This window comes from Oncorhynchus mykiss, chromosome 19 (genome assembly GCF_057628025.1).
Source record: "Oncorhynchus mykiss isolate SJ-2025 chromosome 19, ASM5762802v1, whole genome shotgun sequence".
Taxonomy (NCBI): Eukaryota; Metazoa; Chordata; class Actinopteri; order Salmoniformes; family Salmonidae; genus Oncorhynchus; species Oncorhynchus mykiss.
In genome coordinates, this window is record NC_143040.1 from 2299392 (window position 1) to 2317096 (window position 17705).

Sequence of the window (17705 nt, forward strand, 5' to 3'; positions counted from 1 at the left end):
TGTCACTCCTTTACCAATGACTTGAGAGTGTCTGAAGGACATATAAGGAGCTGTGTGACCTGTCACTCCTTTACCAATGACTTGAGAGTGTCTGAAGGACATATAAGGAGCTGTTCGACCTACGTTGATCTACCTGCCCAGGAACTACAGTTAAACTAGCTAGCTGGCTAAATCTGTCACATTTACAGAAATGATGATTGATGTGAAGTACCTCTGTCAAATACATTTTCAATAAATGACAGGAAAAGGAATGGAATGTATTTGTCTGTGCATGTCTATCTCTGAATGTGTGTTGGTCTCTGTGTGTGAATGTGTCTTTGATCAGTGTGATTAGTTCAATGTAACTTCCCATTATAAATAGTGTATTTTTAACTTCATATGCTATACATTATAATCAATATTTTGGGGGGGTTTGCAGAATCATTGTCTATCATTGGTTACCCATTCTATCATGTTACCATAACAACATAGATATGACCGTCTTGCGTCCTTCTGCCGAACCTGGTTGTTGTCACACTGCCCTCTGCTGGTAGCACTGCAAAACATCACTCAATCAAATCCTGATATAAAATAATACAAAATGCACTTTTACCAGATAGAATATGAATTCATGGGCTGAATTCTGGCATTAAGTGTATGAAAACGTTACATGACATAAATGTGAATATATAATATAATCGTATACATGTTGAACCAGCCCACTGTGTTGAAATAGGAAGTACATTTATAAGGAAGTGAAGGAAGAAATGGATAATATCGGTAGAATACATTTTTTTCTAAGGTTTGTACTGTACCGTTCTTTTACAATTTTACGGAGAAAAGTGGTTCGGAGGAGTGAGGCCATCGCACAGGTAAGACATCCACAAAATTGTTAAATTATTACAATACTGATTTCAACTTTCAATAATAATTATTTTAGGCTTCCTTACATTGATGCTGATTCATATTGATCAGCCTAGTCAATATGAATCAATGTTATATTATAGTCTACAGGGCTATGAGGTAGGTAGGGTATGGGTGATTGACTGCACATGACCGTGATTATTGTCTTTGCGCTCTTTCACTTCCCGGAGGAAGACCCGTCACGTAAACTAGTTTCTTTGAAAAATAAAAGTAATTCTCGTCAATTCGGGCAAGTAAAAGTGACATGCGGCAATGGGTATTGAAACTGAATGAAGGGCTCATGTGAAAAGTTTTTGCCGCCATCACAACAACTGGGAGCTCTGAAAAATACGATGTCAGCGCTCGGGAAAGAGGACGGTTCAAATCGATTTTTCCCAGTCAGATTTATTTTTTTTACCGAGATCCCTGTGGTTTTGAATGCGACATTAAGTTGATAAACTCAGAAAGGTGGTGATCTGCTTTGCTCACTAGTTACCACATCCACAAAGTAAGAAGGTCCGCCTACCCGACCAATCATATGAGGGAGGGTGATGACGCATTAGCTTACCCGACCAATCATATGGTTCCGGGAAACGCTGCAATCTCCAAATGGGCAAATCTCGAGTTCAAGTTTTGAGGACCAAATAACGAAATACATTCAGGAACAAGAACTGGCAACGTCACTAAAATTCATACATCAGAAAAATACAAAAGTTTTGGCCAAAGAATTAAGTGGGCGTGTTTCTTTTTTTCAATAACTAGTATTTAAATGATTAGATCAACTGTTTGTTTTTTACGCACTACAAAGCCTTGACAAGAATGACGCGCTCGGCCCACTATTTATTGTTTCTGCAGTAAGGATTCACCCTCTTCAGAGAATTATTGTGTAACTTATCTGCAGGTAATCGTTGTTTTGAGCTCAAAAAGCACCTCGTAGCTGTATGTAAACCAGGGAGCGAAATGAACGGCTCTTTCACCGATGCAATTCGGTTACCGACGTTCACCAAAAAGATCCGTTCAAAAACAACCTGTCGTTATCGAACGACCCATCACTAGTTGAAACGGGAAATATTTGTATAAGGAAGTAGAGGAAGTAACGGACGTTATCGTCGAAGAAAAATGTTTGAGAGGTTTGTAGCTTTCTTTTACAATGTAATGTAGAAAAGTATTTTTGAGAAGTTAGTTCATCATAAAGAGAGAGATGATTTAGGGTTTAGGACATCCGCCAAGTTAATACAATATTGATTTAAACGTTCAAGAATGATTATTTTAGGCTTATTTACGTTGGTATTGATTCATAGTGATTAGCCTAATCAATAAGATACAATGTGATGTGAGAAAGGCTACAGGGCTATGAGGTATGGTATTATTGTTATCGGTGATTGACAGCACATTAAGGTGATTATCTGAGGAAACTGGCTCACTTTCACTTCCTGAAAGAAGACGTGCATCGGAATTATGTAAAGCTGTCATTAAATCAAATAGTCTGTCTCGTCAAGTAAATGTGACGTTCAACAATGTGCATATAAACTATTTAAATGTAGGGCTAAATCAAATATTAAGTTTAAAGCTTTCTGACGACAGATCAGGAAGGCGGTGGTCTGTTTGACGAACTGCAGATGCGCTCGATATAACGTCACCGGCTCATCTATGCGCGTTGTGAACCCCGGGTTGAATCGTCAGCACGCCTTTTCTCAGAATGAAAACCCCGGTGCGCCGGACGAGATAAACGGATCGCAACTCAAATGAACTCAATCAGTGCATGGGTCTATTCACTCAACCAGGGATGGGCAACTGGTGGCCCGCAACCAAGAATAAAAAACATTGTTTTGGAACTCAGTCTGGATCTCAACTTCCTGTTGAGAAAACACACGGTGCAGTTATGTGTAAATTATGTAAATGTGGTTGAGCATCAGCAGTCAGTCTATTAGCCCATGTTAATAAAACTTGCAATAAACATGGTTGAATTACCAACCGGGGTGGGTCCCATTGTTCATCAGTTATTGTCACGGCTTTCTTCTGTTGAAGGAGAGGCGGACCAAAACGCAGCGTGGTTATTGTGATACATCTTTAATGAATATGATAAATGAACAATATACAAAACAAGAAATGCGGAAAAACCAAAAACAGCCCTATCTGGTGTAACAAAGACAGGAACAATCACCCACAAAACCCAACACAAAACAGGCTACCTAAATATGGCTCCCAATCAGAGACAATGACTAACACCTGCCTCTGAGAACCATATCAGGCCCAAACACAGAAACAGACAAACAAGACATCCAACATAGAATGCCCACTCAGATCACACCCTGACCAAACAAAACATAGAACATACAAAGCAAACTATGGTCAGGGTGTGACAGTTATCATATTAAAAACTGGTCAATTTTCCTCCATTTGAAAAACTACAACTATAATCATTGATTCCAAAACAAAAATAAAATAAAACCATCATAATTAATGTTCAGTTTATTTTGTTTCCTTCTATAAAAACTGGTAAAACTCATAGGAAACTCAACCCATAGGAATCCCCACCCAGTTGACTACTTTAAAATGGTTGTAGGCCTCAACCACATTCCGTTCTAAAACAGATTATATCCATGATGAGTCCTCCATCTCCAGGGCAACAGGCACAACTCCAATATAAAGTTGTTTTTTCCCCTCGTAACAACCTAACCATTACGAAACTTCTATTAGATCAAATAACGTAGCAATTTAGTAATTCCATTTTTTGTTGACAAATGTCAGCTAATAAGGATCCAAGTCAAATCAAATGAATAACATATTGGACTGTGTATCTTTAATAACATAGTGGACTGTGTATGTTTAATAACATAGTGGACTGTGTATGTTTAATAACATAGTGGACTGTGTATCTTTAATAACATAGTGGACTGTGTATCTTTAATAACATAGTGGACTGTGTATCTTTAATAACATATTGGGCTGTGTATGTTTAATAACATATTGGACTGTGTATGTTTAATAACATAGTGGACTGTGTATCTTTAATAACATAGTGGACTGTGTATGTAACATATTGGACTGTGTATCTTTAATAACATATTGGACTGTGTATGTTTAATAACATAGTGGACTGTGTATCTTTAATAACATAGTGGACTGTGTATGTAACATATTGGACTGTGTATCTTTAATAACATATTGGACTGTGTATGTTTAATAACATAGTGGACTGTGTATGTAACATATTGGACTGTGTATCTTTAATAACATAGTGGACTGTGTATGTTTAATAACATAGTGGACTGTGTATGTTTAATAACATATTGGACTGTGTATCTTTAATAACATAGTGGACTGTGTATCTTTAATAACATAGTGGACTGTGTATGTAACATATTGGACTGTGTATCTTTAATAACATATTGGACTGTGTATGTTTAATAACATAGTGGACTGTGTATCTTTAATAACATAGTGGACTGTGTATGTTTAATAACATATTGGACTGTGTATGTTTAATAACATAGTGGACTGTGTATGTTTAATAACATAGTGGACTGTGTATCTTTAATAACATAGTGGACTGTGTATGTTTAATAACATAGTGGACTGTGTATCTTTAATAACATAGTGGACTGTGTATGTTTAATAACATAGTGGACTGTGTATCTTTAATAACATAGTGGACTGTGTATCTTTAATAACATAGTGGACTGTGTATCTTTAATAACATAGTGGACTGTGTATCTTTAATAACATAGTGGACTGTGTATCTTTAATAACATATTGGACTGTGTATCTTTAATAACATAGTGGACTGTGTATGTTTAATAACATAGTGGACTGTGTATCTTTAATAACATAGTGGACTGTGTATGTAACATATTGGACTGTGTATCTTTAATAACATAGCGGACTGTGTATCTTTAATAACATAGTGGACTGTGTATCTTTAATAACATAGTGGACTGTGTATCTTTAATAACATAGTGGACTGTGTATCTTTAATAACATAGTGGACTGTGTATCTTTAATAACATAGTGGACTGTGTATCTTTAATAACATAGTGGACTGTGTATCTTTAATAACATATTGGACTGTGTATCTTTAATAACATAGTGGACTGTGTATGTTTAATAACATAGTGGACTGTGTATCTTTAATAACATATTGGACTGTGTATCTTTAATAACATAGTGGACTGTGTATGTTTAATAACATAGTGGACTGTGTATCTTTAATAACATAGTGGACTGTGTATGTTTAATAACATAGTGGACTGTGTATCTTTAATAACATAGTGGACTGTGTATGTTTAATAACATAGTGGACTGTGTATCTTTAATAACATTGTGGACTGTGTATCTTTAATAACATAGTGGACTGTGTATCTTTAATAACATAGTGGACTGTGTATCTTTAATAACATAGTGGACTGTGTATCTTTAATAACATAGTGGACTGTGTATCTTTAATAACATAGTGGACTGTGTATCTTTAATAACATATTGGACTGTGTATGTTTAATAACATATTGGACTGTGTATCTTTAATAACATAGTGGACTGTGTATCTTTAATAACATAGTGGACTGTGTATGTTTAATAACATAGTGGACTGTGTATCTTTAATAACATAGTGGACTGTGTATCTTTAATAACATAGTGGACTGTGTATCTTTAATAACATTTTGGACTGTGTATCTTTAATAACATAGTGGACTGTGTATCTTTAATAACATATTGGACTGTGTATGTTTAATAACATATTGGACTGTGTATCTTTAATAACATAGTGGACTGTGTATGTTTAATAACATAGTGGACTGTGTATGTTTAATAACATAGTGGACTGTGTATCTTTAATAACATAGTGGACTGTGTATCTTTAATAACATAGTGGACTGTGTATCTTTAATAACATAGTGGACTGTGTATGTTTAATAACATAGTGGACTGTGTATGTTTAATAACATAGTGGACTGTGTATCTTTAATAACATAGTGGACTGTGTATGTTTAATAACATAGTGGACTGTGTATCTTTAATAACATAGTGGACTGTGTCTGTAACATATTGGACTGTGTATCTTTAATAACATAGTGGACTGTGTATCTTTAATAACATAGTGGACTGTGTATCTTTAATAACATAGTGGACTGTGTATCTTTAATAACATAGTGGACTGTGTATCTTTAATAACATATTGGACTGTGTATCTTTAATAACATAGTGGACTGTGTATGTTTAATAACATAGTGGACTGTGTATCTTTAATAACATATTGGACTGTGTATCTTTAATAACATAGTGGACTGTGTATGTTTAATAACATAGTGGACTGTGTATCTTTAATAACATAGTGGACTGTGTATGTTTAATAACATAGTGGACTGTGTATCTTTAATAACATATTGGACTGTGTATCTTTAATAACATAGTGGACTGTGTATGTTTAATAACATAGTGGACTGTGTATCTTTAATAACATATTGGACTGTGTATCTTTAATAACATAGTGGACTGTGTATGTTTAATAACATAGTGGACTGTGTATCTTTAATAACATAGTGGACTGTGTATGTTTAATAACATAGTGGACTGTGTATCTTTAATAACATAGTGGACTGTGTATGTTTAATAACATAGTGGACTGTGTATCTTTAATAACATTGTGGACTGTGTATCTTTAATAACATAGTGGACTGTGTATCTTTAATAACATAGTGGACTGTGTATCTTTAATAACATAGTGGACTGTGTATCTTTAATAACATAGTGGACTGTGTATCTTTAATAACATAGTGGACTGTGTATCTTTAATAACATATTGGACTGTGTATGTTTAATAACATATTGGACTGTGTATCTTTAATAACATAGTGGACTGTGTATCTTTAATAACATAGTGGACTGTGTATGTTTAATAACATAGTGGACTGTGTATCTTTAATAACATAGTGGACTGTGTATCTTTAATAACATAGTGGACTGTGTATCTTTAATAACATTTTGGACTGTGTATCTTTAATAACATAGTGGACTGTGTATCTTTAATAACATATTGGACTGTGTATGTTTAATAACATATTGGACTGTGTATCTTTAATAACATAGTGGACTGTGTATGTTTAATAACATAGTGGACTGTGTATGTTTAATAACATAGTGGACTGTGTATCTTTAATAACATAGTGGACTGTGTATCTTTAATAACATAGTGGACTGTGTATCTTTAATAACATAGTGGACTGTGTATGTTTAATAACATAGTGGACTGTGTATGTTTAATAACATAGTGGACTGTGTATCTTTAATAACATAGTGGACTGTGTATGTTTAATAACATAGTGGACTGTGTATCTTTAATAACATAGTGGACTGTGTCTGTAACATATTGGACTGTGTATCTTTAATAACATAGTGGACTGTGTATCTTTAATAACATAGTGGACTGTGTATCTTTAATAACATAGTGGACTGTGTATCTTTAATAACATAGTGGACTGTGTATCTTTAATAACATATTGGACTGTGTATCTTTAATAACATAGTGGACTGTGTATGTTTAATAACATAGTGGACTGTGTATCTTTAATAACATATTGGACTGTGTATCTTTAATAACATAGTGGACTGTGTATGTTTAATAACATAGTGGACTGTGTATCTTTAATAACATAGTGGACTGTGTATGTTTAATAACATAGTGGACTGTGTATCTTTAATAACATAGTGGACTGTGTATGTTTAATAACATAGTGGACTGTGTATCTTTAATAACATAGTGGACTGTGTATCTTTAATAACATAGTGGACTGTGTATCTTTAATAACATAGTGGACTGTGTATCTTTAATAACATAGTGGACTGTGTATCTTTAATAACATAGTGGACTGTGTATCTTTAATAACATAGTGGACTGTGTATCTTTAATAACATATTGGACTGTGTATGTTTAATAACATATTGGACTGTGTATCTTTAATAACATAGTGGACTGTGTATCTTTAATAACATAGTGGACTGTGTATGTTTAATAACATAGTGGACTGTGTATCTTTAATAACATAGTGGACTGTGTATCTTTAATAACATAGTGGACTGTGTATCTTTAATAACATTTTGGACTGTGTATCTTTAATAACATAGTGGACTGTGTATCTTTAATAACATATTGGACTGTGTATGTTTAATAACATATTGGACTGTGTATCTTTAATAACATAGTGGACTGTGTATCTTTAATAACATAGTGGACTGTGTATGTTTAATAACATAGTGGACTGTGTATGTTTAATAACATAGTGGACTGTGTATGTTTAATAACATAGTGGACTGTGTATCTTTAATAACATAGTGGACTGTGTATGTTTAATAACATAGTGGACTGTGTATCTTTAATAACATAGTGGACTGTGTATGTAACATATTGGACTGTGTATCTTTAATAACATAGCGGACTGTGTATCTTTAATAACATAGTGGACTGTGTATCTTTAATAACATAGTGGACTGTGTATCTTTAATAACATAGTGGACTGTGTATCTTTAATAACATAGTGGACTGTGTATCTTTAATAACATAGTGGACTGTGTATCTTTAATAACATAGTGGACTGTGTATCTTTAATAACATATTGGACTGTGTATCTTTAATAACATAGTGGACTGTGTATGTTTAATAACATAGTGGACTGTGTATCTTTAATAACATATTGGACTGTGTATCTTTAATAACATAGTGGACTGTGTATCTTTAATAACATATTGGACTGTGTATCTTTAATAACATAGTGGACTGTGTATGTTTAATAACATAGTGGACTGTGTATCTTTAATAACATAGTGGACTGTGTATGTTTAATAACATAGTGGACTGTGTATATTTAATAACATAGTGGACTGTGTATGTTTAATAACATAGTGGACTGTGTATCTTTAATAACATAGTGGACTGTGTATCTTTAATAACATAGTGGACTGTGTATCTTTAATAACATAGTGGACTGTGTATCTTTAATAACATAGTGGACTGTGTATCTTTAATAACATAGTGGACTGTGTATCTTTAATAACATAGTGGACTGTGTATCTTTAATAACATATTGGACTGTGTATGTTTAATAACATATTGGACTGTGTATGTTTAATAACATAGTGGACTGTGTATCTTTAATAACATAGTGGACTGTGTATGTTTAATAACATAGTGGACTGTGTATCTTTAATAACATAGTGGACTGTGTATCTTTAATAACATAGTGGACTGTGTATCTTTAATAACATAGTGGACTGTGTATCTTTAATAACATAGTGGACTGTGTATCTTTAATAACATAGTGGACTGTGTATCTTTAATAACATATTGGACTGTGTATCTTTAATAACATAGTGGACTGTGTATGTTTAATAACATAGTGGACTGTGTATCTTTAATAACATATTGGACTGTGTATCTTTAATAACATAGTGGACTGTGTATCTTTAATAACATATTGGACTGTGTATCTTTAATAACATAGTGGACTGTGTATGTTTAATAACATAGTGGACTGTGTATCTTTAATAACATAGTGGACTGTGTATGTTTAATAACATAGTGGACTGTGTATCTTTAATAACATAGTGGACTGTGTATGTTTAATAACATAGTGGACTGTGTATCTTTAATAACATAGTGGACTGTGTATCTTTAATAACATAGTGGACTGTGTATCTTTAATAACATAGTGGACTGTGTATCTTTAATAACATAGTGGACTGTGTATCTTTAATAACATAGTGGACTGTGTATCTTTAATAACATAGTGGACTGTGTATCTTTAATAACATATTGGACTGTGTATGTTTAATAACATATTGGACTGTGTATGTTTAATAACATAGTGGACTGTGTATCTTTAATAACATAGTGGACTGTGTATGTTTAATAACATAGTGGACTGTGTATCTTTAATAACATAGTGGACTGTGTATGTTTAATAACATAGTGGACTGTGTATCTTTAATAACATAGTGGACTGTGTATCTTTAATAACATATTGGACTGTGTATCTTTAATAACATTTTGGACTGTGTATCTTTAATAACATAGTGGACTGTGTATCTTTAATAACATAGTGGACTGTGTATCTTTAATAACATAGTGGACTGTGTATGTTTAATAACATAGTGGACTGTGTATGTTTAATAACATAGTGGACTGTGTATCTTTAATAACATAGTGGACTGTGTATCTTTAATAACATAGTGGACTGTGTATCTTTAATAACATAGTGGACTGTGTATGTTTAATAACATAGTGGACTGTGTATGTAACATATTGGACTGTGTATCTTTAATAACATAGTGGACTGTGTATCTTTAATAACATAGTGGACTGTGTATCTTTAATAACATAGTGGACTGTGTATCTTTAATAACATAGTGGACTGTGTATCTTTAATAACATAGTGGACTGTGTATGTTGGATACAATATGAAGTCGCTGATTGAACTCTTTGACCACAGATAGTAAATGTGTTGTCATTGTTTATGGTTCTTCAACAAGGTTCAGAAATATTGACTGTTCTGTTATTTCTTATTGTAGCTGAGTGAGTTTTGACTTACATCTAATATGAGTCTCTCTGGGGAGAGAGAGGAGGAGACCACAGCCTCTAAAATGAGTCTCTCTGGGGAGAGAGAGGAGGGGACCACTGACTCTAAAATGACTCAAGAGACCAGTTCTAAGTGGTAAGAGATTAAATGTAAAATATACATTTCTCTTAAAGATATAAAACTAAAGGGAAAAGTATTCCCAAATTATATCAAATGTAGGTCTACAGTCGTGGCCAAAAGTTTTGAGAATGACACAAATATTAGTTTTCACAAAGTCTGCTGCCTCAGTGTCTTTAGATATTTTTTGTCAGATGTTACTATGGAATACTGAAGTATAATTACAAGCATTTCATAAGTGTCCAAGGCTTTTATTGACAATTACATGAAGTTGATGCAAAGAGTCAATATGTGCAGTGTTGACCCTTCTTTTTCAAGACCTCTGCATTCCACCCTGGCATGCTGTCAATTAACTTCTGGGCCACATCCTGACTGATGGCAGCCCATTCTTGCATAATCAATGCTTGGAGTTTGTCAGAATTTGTGGGGTTTTGTTTGTCCACCCACCTGTTGAGGATTGACCAGAAGTTCTCAATGGGATTAAGGTCTGGGGAGTTTCCTGGCCATGGACCCAAAATATTGATCTGTTTTTTCTTCCCCGAGCCACTTAGTTATCACTTTTGCCTTATGGTAAGGTGCTCCATCATGCTGGAAAAGGCATGGTTCGTCACCAAACTGTTTCTGGATGGTTGGGAGAAGTTGCTCTCAGAGAATGTGTTGGTACCATTCTTTATTCATGGCTGTGTTCTTAGGCAAAATTGTGAATGAGCCCATTCCCTTGGCTGAGAAGCAACCCCACACATGAATGGTCTCAGGATGCTTTACTGTTGGCATGACACAGAACTGATGGTAGCGCTCACCTTGTCTTCTCCGGACAAGCTTTTTTCTGGATGCCCCAAACAATCGGAAAGGGGATTCATCAGAGAAAATGACTTTACCCCAGCCCTCAGCAGTCCAATCCCTGTACCTGTTGCAGAATATCAGTCTGTCCCTGACTTTTTTCCTGGAGAGAAGTGGCTTCTTTGCTGCCCTTCTTGACACCAGGCCATCCTCCAAAAGTCTTCACCTCACTGTGCGTGCAGATGCACTCACACCTGCCTGCTGCCATTCCTGAGCAAACTTTGTACTGGTGGTGCCCCGATTCTACAGCTGAATCAACTTTAGGAGACGGTCCTGGCGCTTGCTGGACTTTGGGAGCCCTGAAGCCTTCTTCACAACAATTGAACCGCTCTCCTTGAAGCTCTTGATTATCCGATAAATGGTTGATTTAGGTGCGATCTTACTGGCAGCAATATCCTTGCCCGTGAATCCCTTTTTTTGTGCAAAGCAATGATGACAGCACGTGTTTCCTTGCAGGTAACCATGGTTGACAGAGGAAGAACAATGATTCCAAGCACAACCCTCATTTTGAAGCTTCCAGTCTGTTATTCAAACTCAATCAGCATGACAGTGTGATCTACAGCCTTATCCTCATCAACACTCGCACCTGTGTTAAGAAGACAATCACTGACATGATGTCAGCTGGTCCTTTTGCGGCAGGGCTGAAATGCAGTGGAAATGTTTTTGGGGGATTCAGTTCATTTGCATGGCAAAGAGGGACTTTGAAAATCATCTGATCACTCCTCATAACATTCTGGAGTATATGCAAATTGCCAACATACAAACTGAGGCAGCAGACTTTGTGAAAATTAATATTAATTCTCAAAACTTTTGGCCATGACTGTACATCATTCATTTAAAAGGCCAAAAATGGATTTACCAATTGCAGACTGTAGCTTTATAAGAAACATCAGGCCTAGAAGTTCCACTATACAGTTGTTAAAATGAAGTAGATGAGGATTTGATGTGATATTGATGAGGTGTTCTGTCTCCCTGTTTTGTTCAGTGTCCAGAAGCCCAGAGCAGAGTCACCTACAACCAGCCTGCTATCAATGAAGAGTGATCAGCCACCTGCTTTCAGCCAGGAACCATTACCAGATGACAATAAGGAAGTGGAGAGTTTGGACAGTGAGGATGTATTAAAGATCACACACAACCTTCTGGACAGAAGAAGTAAGACTGTGTTTCATACAATATCACAAAGAATGGTACAAAGGCCCTTATAAAACACACACACAAACTTATGAGTCCCAACTCTCATTGTTTTCCTACAGGTCAAACTCTGCTGATAGTCCAACATGACATTAAGGCTAAACTGAAACACAAGTATCAACACATATCTGAAGGAATTGGACACCATGGAAATCAATGTTTGTTCAAAGACATCTACACAGACCTCTACATCACAGAGGGTGGAAGTGGAGGGCTCAATAATGAACATGAGGTTAGACAGATAGAGATGGCATCCAATAAACAAAACACACAAGAGACACCAATCAAATGCAACGACATCTTCAAGCCTTTACCTGGACAAGACAAACCAATCAGAACTGTGCTGACCAAAGGAATCGCTGGCATTGGAAAAACAGTTTCTGTGCAGAAGGTCATCCTTGACTGGGCAGAGGGAAAAGCAAATCAGGACGTTCATTTCATGCTTCCTCTTCCTTTCCGTGATCTGAACCTGAAAAAGGACCAATACAGTCTGATGCAACTTCTTTCCCACTACTTCTCAGAGCTGAAGGAGATTGACAGCATTGAAGATGGTGAAACCAAAACTGTTTTCATTTTTGATGGTCTGGATGAGTGTCGACTTCCTCTAGACTTCAAAAACAATGAGAAGTGCTGTGATGTCACGAAGCCAACCTCAGTGGACGTGCTGCTGACAAACCTCATCAAGGGGAATTTGCTTCCCTCTGCTCTACTCTGGATAACTTCACGACCTGCAGCAGCCAATCAGATCCCTCCTGAGTGTGTTGACCAGATGACAGAGGTACGAGGGTTCAATGATCCACAGAAGAAGGAGTACTTCAGGAAGAAAATCACAGATCAGAAACTGGCCAATGAAATCATCAAACACATGAAGACATCAAGGAGCCTCCACATCATGTGCCACATGCCAGTCTTCTGTTGGATATCAGCCACTGTCCTTGAGATGATGCTGAAAGAGGCAGAGAAGGATGAAGTCCCCAAAACTCTGACCCAGATGTACTCACACTTCATTCTCATCCAAATCATTGCGAAGAACAAGAAGTACCACAAAGCCACAGAGACGAACCCAAAGGAAATGTCTCAGTCAGACAAAGCGATGATCCTGAAACTGGCAAAGCTGGCTTTCCAACAGCTGCTGAAGGGCAACCTGATCTTCTATGAGGAGGACCTGAGAGAGTGTGGCCTTGATGTCACAGAGGCATCAGAGTACTCAGCATTGTGTGCAGAGATCTTTAAAGAGGAATCTGGGCTGTACCAAGACAAGGTCTACAGCTTTGTGCATCTGAGCATTCAGGAGTTTCTAGCAGCAGTGCATGCTTTAGAATCATGTCTGGACAAGAAGGAAAATGTTTTCTCCCCCAAAGCAGTCCCTACTGATGATGAAGAAGAGGAGGAGTCAATCCAGTTGTCTGACTTACACAGGAGAGCAGTGGACCAGGCCTTGAAGAGTGAGAATGGACACCTGGACTTGTTCCTCCGCTTCCTTCTGGGTCTCTCACTGGAGTCCAATCAGAATCTGTTACGAGGCCTTCTGACACAGACAGGAAGTACAACACAGACCAATGAGGAAACAGTTAAAAGAACAGTCAGGTACCTTTCAGACAAGATCAACCAGGAATCCTCACCAGAAAGGATCATCAACTTGTTCCACTGTCTGAATGAACTTGGTGCCAATTCTCTAGTTGAAGACATGCAGACCTCCCTGCATTCAGGAACTCTTTCAGAAACAAGACTAAAACCTGACCAATGTTCAGCCCTGGCCTACCTGTTACTGATGTCAGAGGAGGTGCTGGAGGAGTTTGACCTGAAGACATACAACACATCAGAGAAAGGTTATCAGAGGTTGCTGCCGGTAGTGAGAACCTGCAAGAGAGCACTGTAAGTTCTGTTATTGAGTTGATGTATACAGTATCATTATAATGAAGGATTTGTTTATCTAACAGATTATCTCCTCTCTCCAGACTGGATGGCTGTAAACTCACATATAAATCCTGTGAGACTCTGGCCTCAGCGCTGCAGACACCAAACTCTCCCGTAAGAGAACTGGACCTTAGCTACAATGACCTGGGAGACAGAGGAGTGGAGCTGCTCTGTGATGGACTAACCAGTCCACTCTGCAACATACAGACACTAGTGTGAGTTAAATATCTTCAGTATCCACTGTCTTTATAGTGTTTATATATTTGTAGTTATTATGTGTTAGGTTTTTTACATTAGTTGAACATTATGATAAATATGCAGAAACATACATACAATGTGATAAATATATCAAACTAAGGTTGAGAATATCTTGAGTGAGATAGTATGTTTTTAGCATTGGTGAATCATGTGCGCTTTTGTTATTGTCTTAGTGTATCTCATTATTCTTAAAGCGTTGCATATTTAACAGTGTATCGACATTAGTGGTCAAACTATTATGATTTTTACGCCGATACCGAATATTGGAGGACCAAAAAAAGCAGAAACCGATTAATTGGACGATTTTGTATTTTTTTAAAATATATTTGTAATAATGACAATTATCACAAGTTACCTGTGATGAATGTTGAAAACAACTGTAATTTCTATATGCAGGAAATCCTATTTTAATAATGGACATGGTATGTATTGACTACCAAAGTGTGAGTCATAAATCCCATGACACCTTCCAGCAAAATCTGAAAAGCGGTTCCTTCATTCATATATTCCATAGGATATGTTTAGATTCACTTCAAATCAGGTCTGTGTTTCGTGTAGGTTTACACCACCTTGCCAATTTAATAACTGTGTAGATATCCATAGGACAAGGTAACTCTGATCAATATTGGCTAAATTTTAGCGAAGATTTTCAAAAAAATTGTAGAGTGGATTTCTGAAAATATGTTGACAAACGTTACCTTATCCTAGCGAGATTTACACGACTATCAAAACTCCGAGGCGTTTCAAGCCTTCACAAAACCCAGACCGTATTTGAAGTAGATCAAGACATTCTCTACGGAAGACACGAACGGTAAAATAATGAAGGAACCCCTTTCGAGTTCAGCCGCAAAGGAATTATGACGCCGCGACTATTTCTCTCTGTACCATTTGTATTTCATATACCTCTGACTATTGGATGTTCTGATAGGCACTTTAGTATCGCCAGCCTGATCTCAGGAGTTGATAGGCGTGAAGTCATAAACGGCGTCAAGCATTGCGAAGAGTTGCCGGGAAACGGAGTAAAGGGCTGTTTGAATGAATGCTTACGAGTCTGCTGCTGCCTACCAACGCTCAGTCAGACTGCTCTATCAAATGACTCAATTTCCCTAGTTAATATGTGATATCCGGAACCGTTCCGCAGTTTATCTAATGGGTGACATCCCTAAGTCTAAATATTGCTGTTACATTGCACAACCTTCAATGTTATGTCATGATTATGTAAAACTTGGGCAAATTAATTCCGGTCTTTGTTAGGAAGAAATGGTCTTCACACAGTTCGCAACGAGCCAGGCGGTATACCCTGACGCAAGAGAAATTACTAAATTTCCCTAGTTAATATGTCCCGCTAACTTGAATTTCTTTCAACTAAATATGCAGGTTTAAAAAATATATATACTTCTGTGTATTGATTAAGAATGGCATTGATGTTTATGGTACATTTGTGCAACGATTGTGCTTTTTTCGGCAATGCGCTTTTGTTAAATCATCAGCCGTTTGGCGAAGTAGGCTGTGATTCGATGATAAATTATAAGGCACTGCATTGATTATATGCAACGCCTAACCTAGTAATATCATCAACCATGTGTAGTTAACTAGTGATCATGTGAAGATTGTTTTTTATAAGGTAAGTTTAATGCTAGCTAGCAACTTACCTTGGCTCCTTGCAGCAACAAGGTCCTTTTGATGCTGCACTTGTGTAACAGGTGGTCAGCCTGCCACGCAGTCTCCTCATGGATTGCAATTTAATCGGCCATAATCGGCATCCAAAAATGCTGATTACTGATTATGAAAACTTAATTAATCGGCCAACCTCTAATCGACATATCTCCTCTCTCCAGACTGGTTGACTGTAAAATCACACATGAATCCTGTGAGACTCTGACCTCAGCTCTGCAGACACCAAACTCCCCCTTGAGAGAACTGGACCTCAGCTACAATGACCTGGGAGACAGAGGAGTGGAGCTGCTCTGTGTTGGACTAACCAGTCCACTCTGCAACATACAGACACTAGTGTGAGTTCAATATCTCAAATCAAATCAAATGCATTTGTCACAAACACATGGTTAGCAGATGTTAATGCGAGTGTAGCGAAATGCTTGTGCTTCTAGTTCCGACAATGCAGTAATAACCAATTAATAATCTAACCTAACAATTCCAGAACTACTACCTTATACACACAAGTGTAAAGGGATAAAGAATATGTACATAAAGATATATGAATGAGTGATGTTACAGAACGGCATAGGCAAGATGCAGTAGATGGTATCGAGTACAGTATGTACATATGAGATGAGTAATGTAGGGTATGTAAACAAAGTGGCATAGTTTAAAGTGGCTAGTGATACATGTATTACATAAAGATGCAGTAGATGATATAGAGTACAGTATATACATATGAGATGAATAATGTAGGGTATGTAAACATTATATTAAGTAGCATTGTTTAAAGTGGCTAGTGATATATTTTACATCAATTTCTATCAATTCCCATTATTAAAGTGGCTGGAGTTGAGTCAGTGTGTTGGCAGCAGCCACTCAATGTTAGTGGTGGCTGTTTAACAGTCTGATGGCCTTGAGATAGAAGCTGTTTTTCAGTCTCTCGGTCCCTGCTTTGATGCACCTGTACTGACCTCGCCTTCTGGATGATAGCGGGGTGAACAGGCAGTGGCTCGGGTGGTTGTTGTCCTTGATGATCTTAATGGCCTTCCTGTGACATCGGGTTGTGTAGGTGTCCTGGAGGGCCGGTAGTTTGCCCCCGGTGATGCGTTGTGCAGACCTCACTACCCTCTGGAGAGCCTTACGGTTGTGGGCGGAGCAGTTGCCGTACCAGGCGGTGATACAGCCCGACAGGATGCTCTCGATTGTGCATCTGTAGAAGTTTGTGAGTGCTTTTGGTGACAAGCCGAATTTCTTCAGCTCCTGAGGTTGAAG

General features: G+C 36.9%; 1 protein-coding gene across 1 annotated transcript; it reads left to right on the forward strand.

Annotated features, from left to right (window-relative positions):
* The first annotated feature begins 1510 nt into the window (after positions 1 to 1510).
* Positions 1511 to 14478, forward strand: LOC118936809 (NLR family CARD domain-containing protein 3-like). The gene is made up of 4 exons (XM_090209798.1): positions 1511 to 2012; positions 10444 to 10586; positions 12394 to 12560; positions 12662 to 14478. Exons 2-4 carry the CDS (start codon positions 10471 to 10473, stop codon positions 14476 to 14478), a joined length of 2100 nt encoding a protein of 699 aa, XP_090065924.1. The 5' UTR covers positions 1511 to 2012; positions 10444 to 10470.
* The last annotated feature ends 3227 nt before the right edge of the window (positions 14479 to 17705 follow it).

What these genes read in the sequence shown, in the direction of transcription:
- LOC118936809 (XM_090209798.1), top strand. Translation starts at nt 10,471, where the DNA reads ATGAGTCTCTCTGGGGAGAGAGAGGAGGAGACCACAGCCTCTAAAATG. An exon ending in CAAGAGACCAGTTCTAAGTG is followed by an intron (nt 10,587 to 12,393) that starts GTAAGAGATTAA and finishes TGTTTTGTTCAG; the next exon opens with TGTCCAGAAGCCCAGAGCAG. An exon ending in CAACCTTCTGGACAGAAGAA is followed by an intron (nt 12,561 to 12,661) that starts GTAAGACTGTGT and finishes GTTTTCCTACAG; the next exon opens with GTCAAACTCTGCTGATAGTC.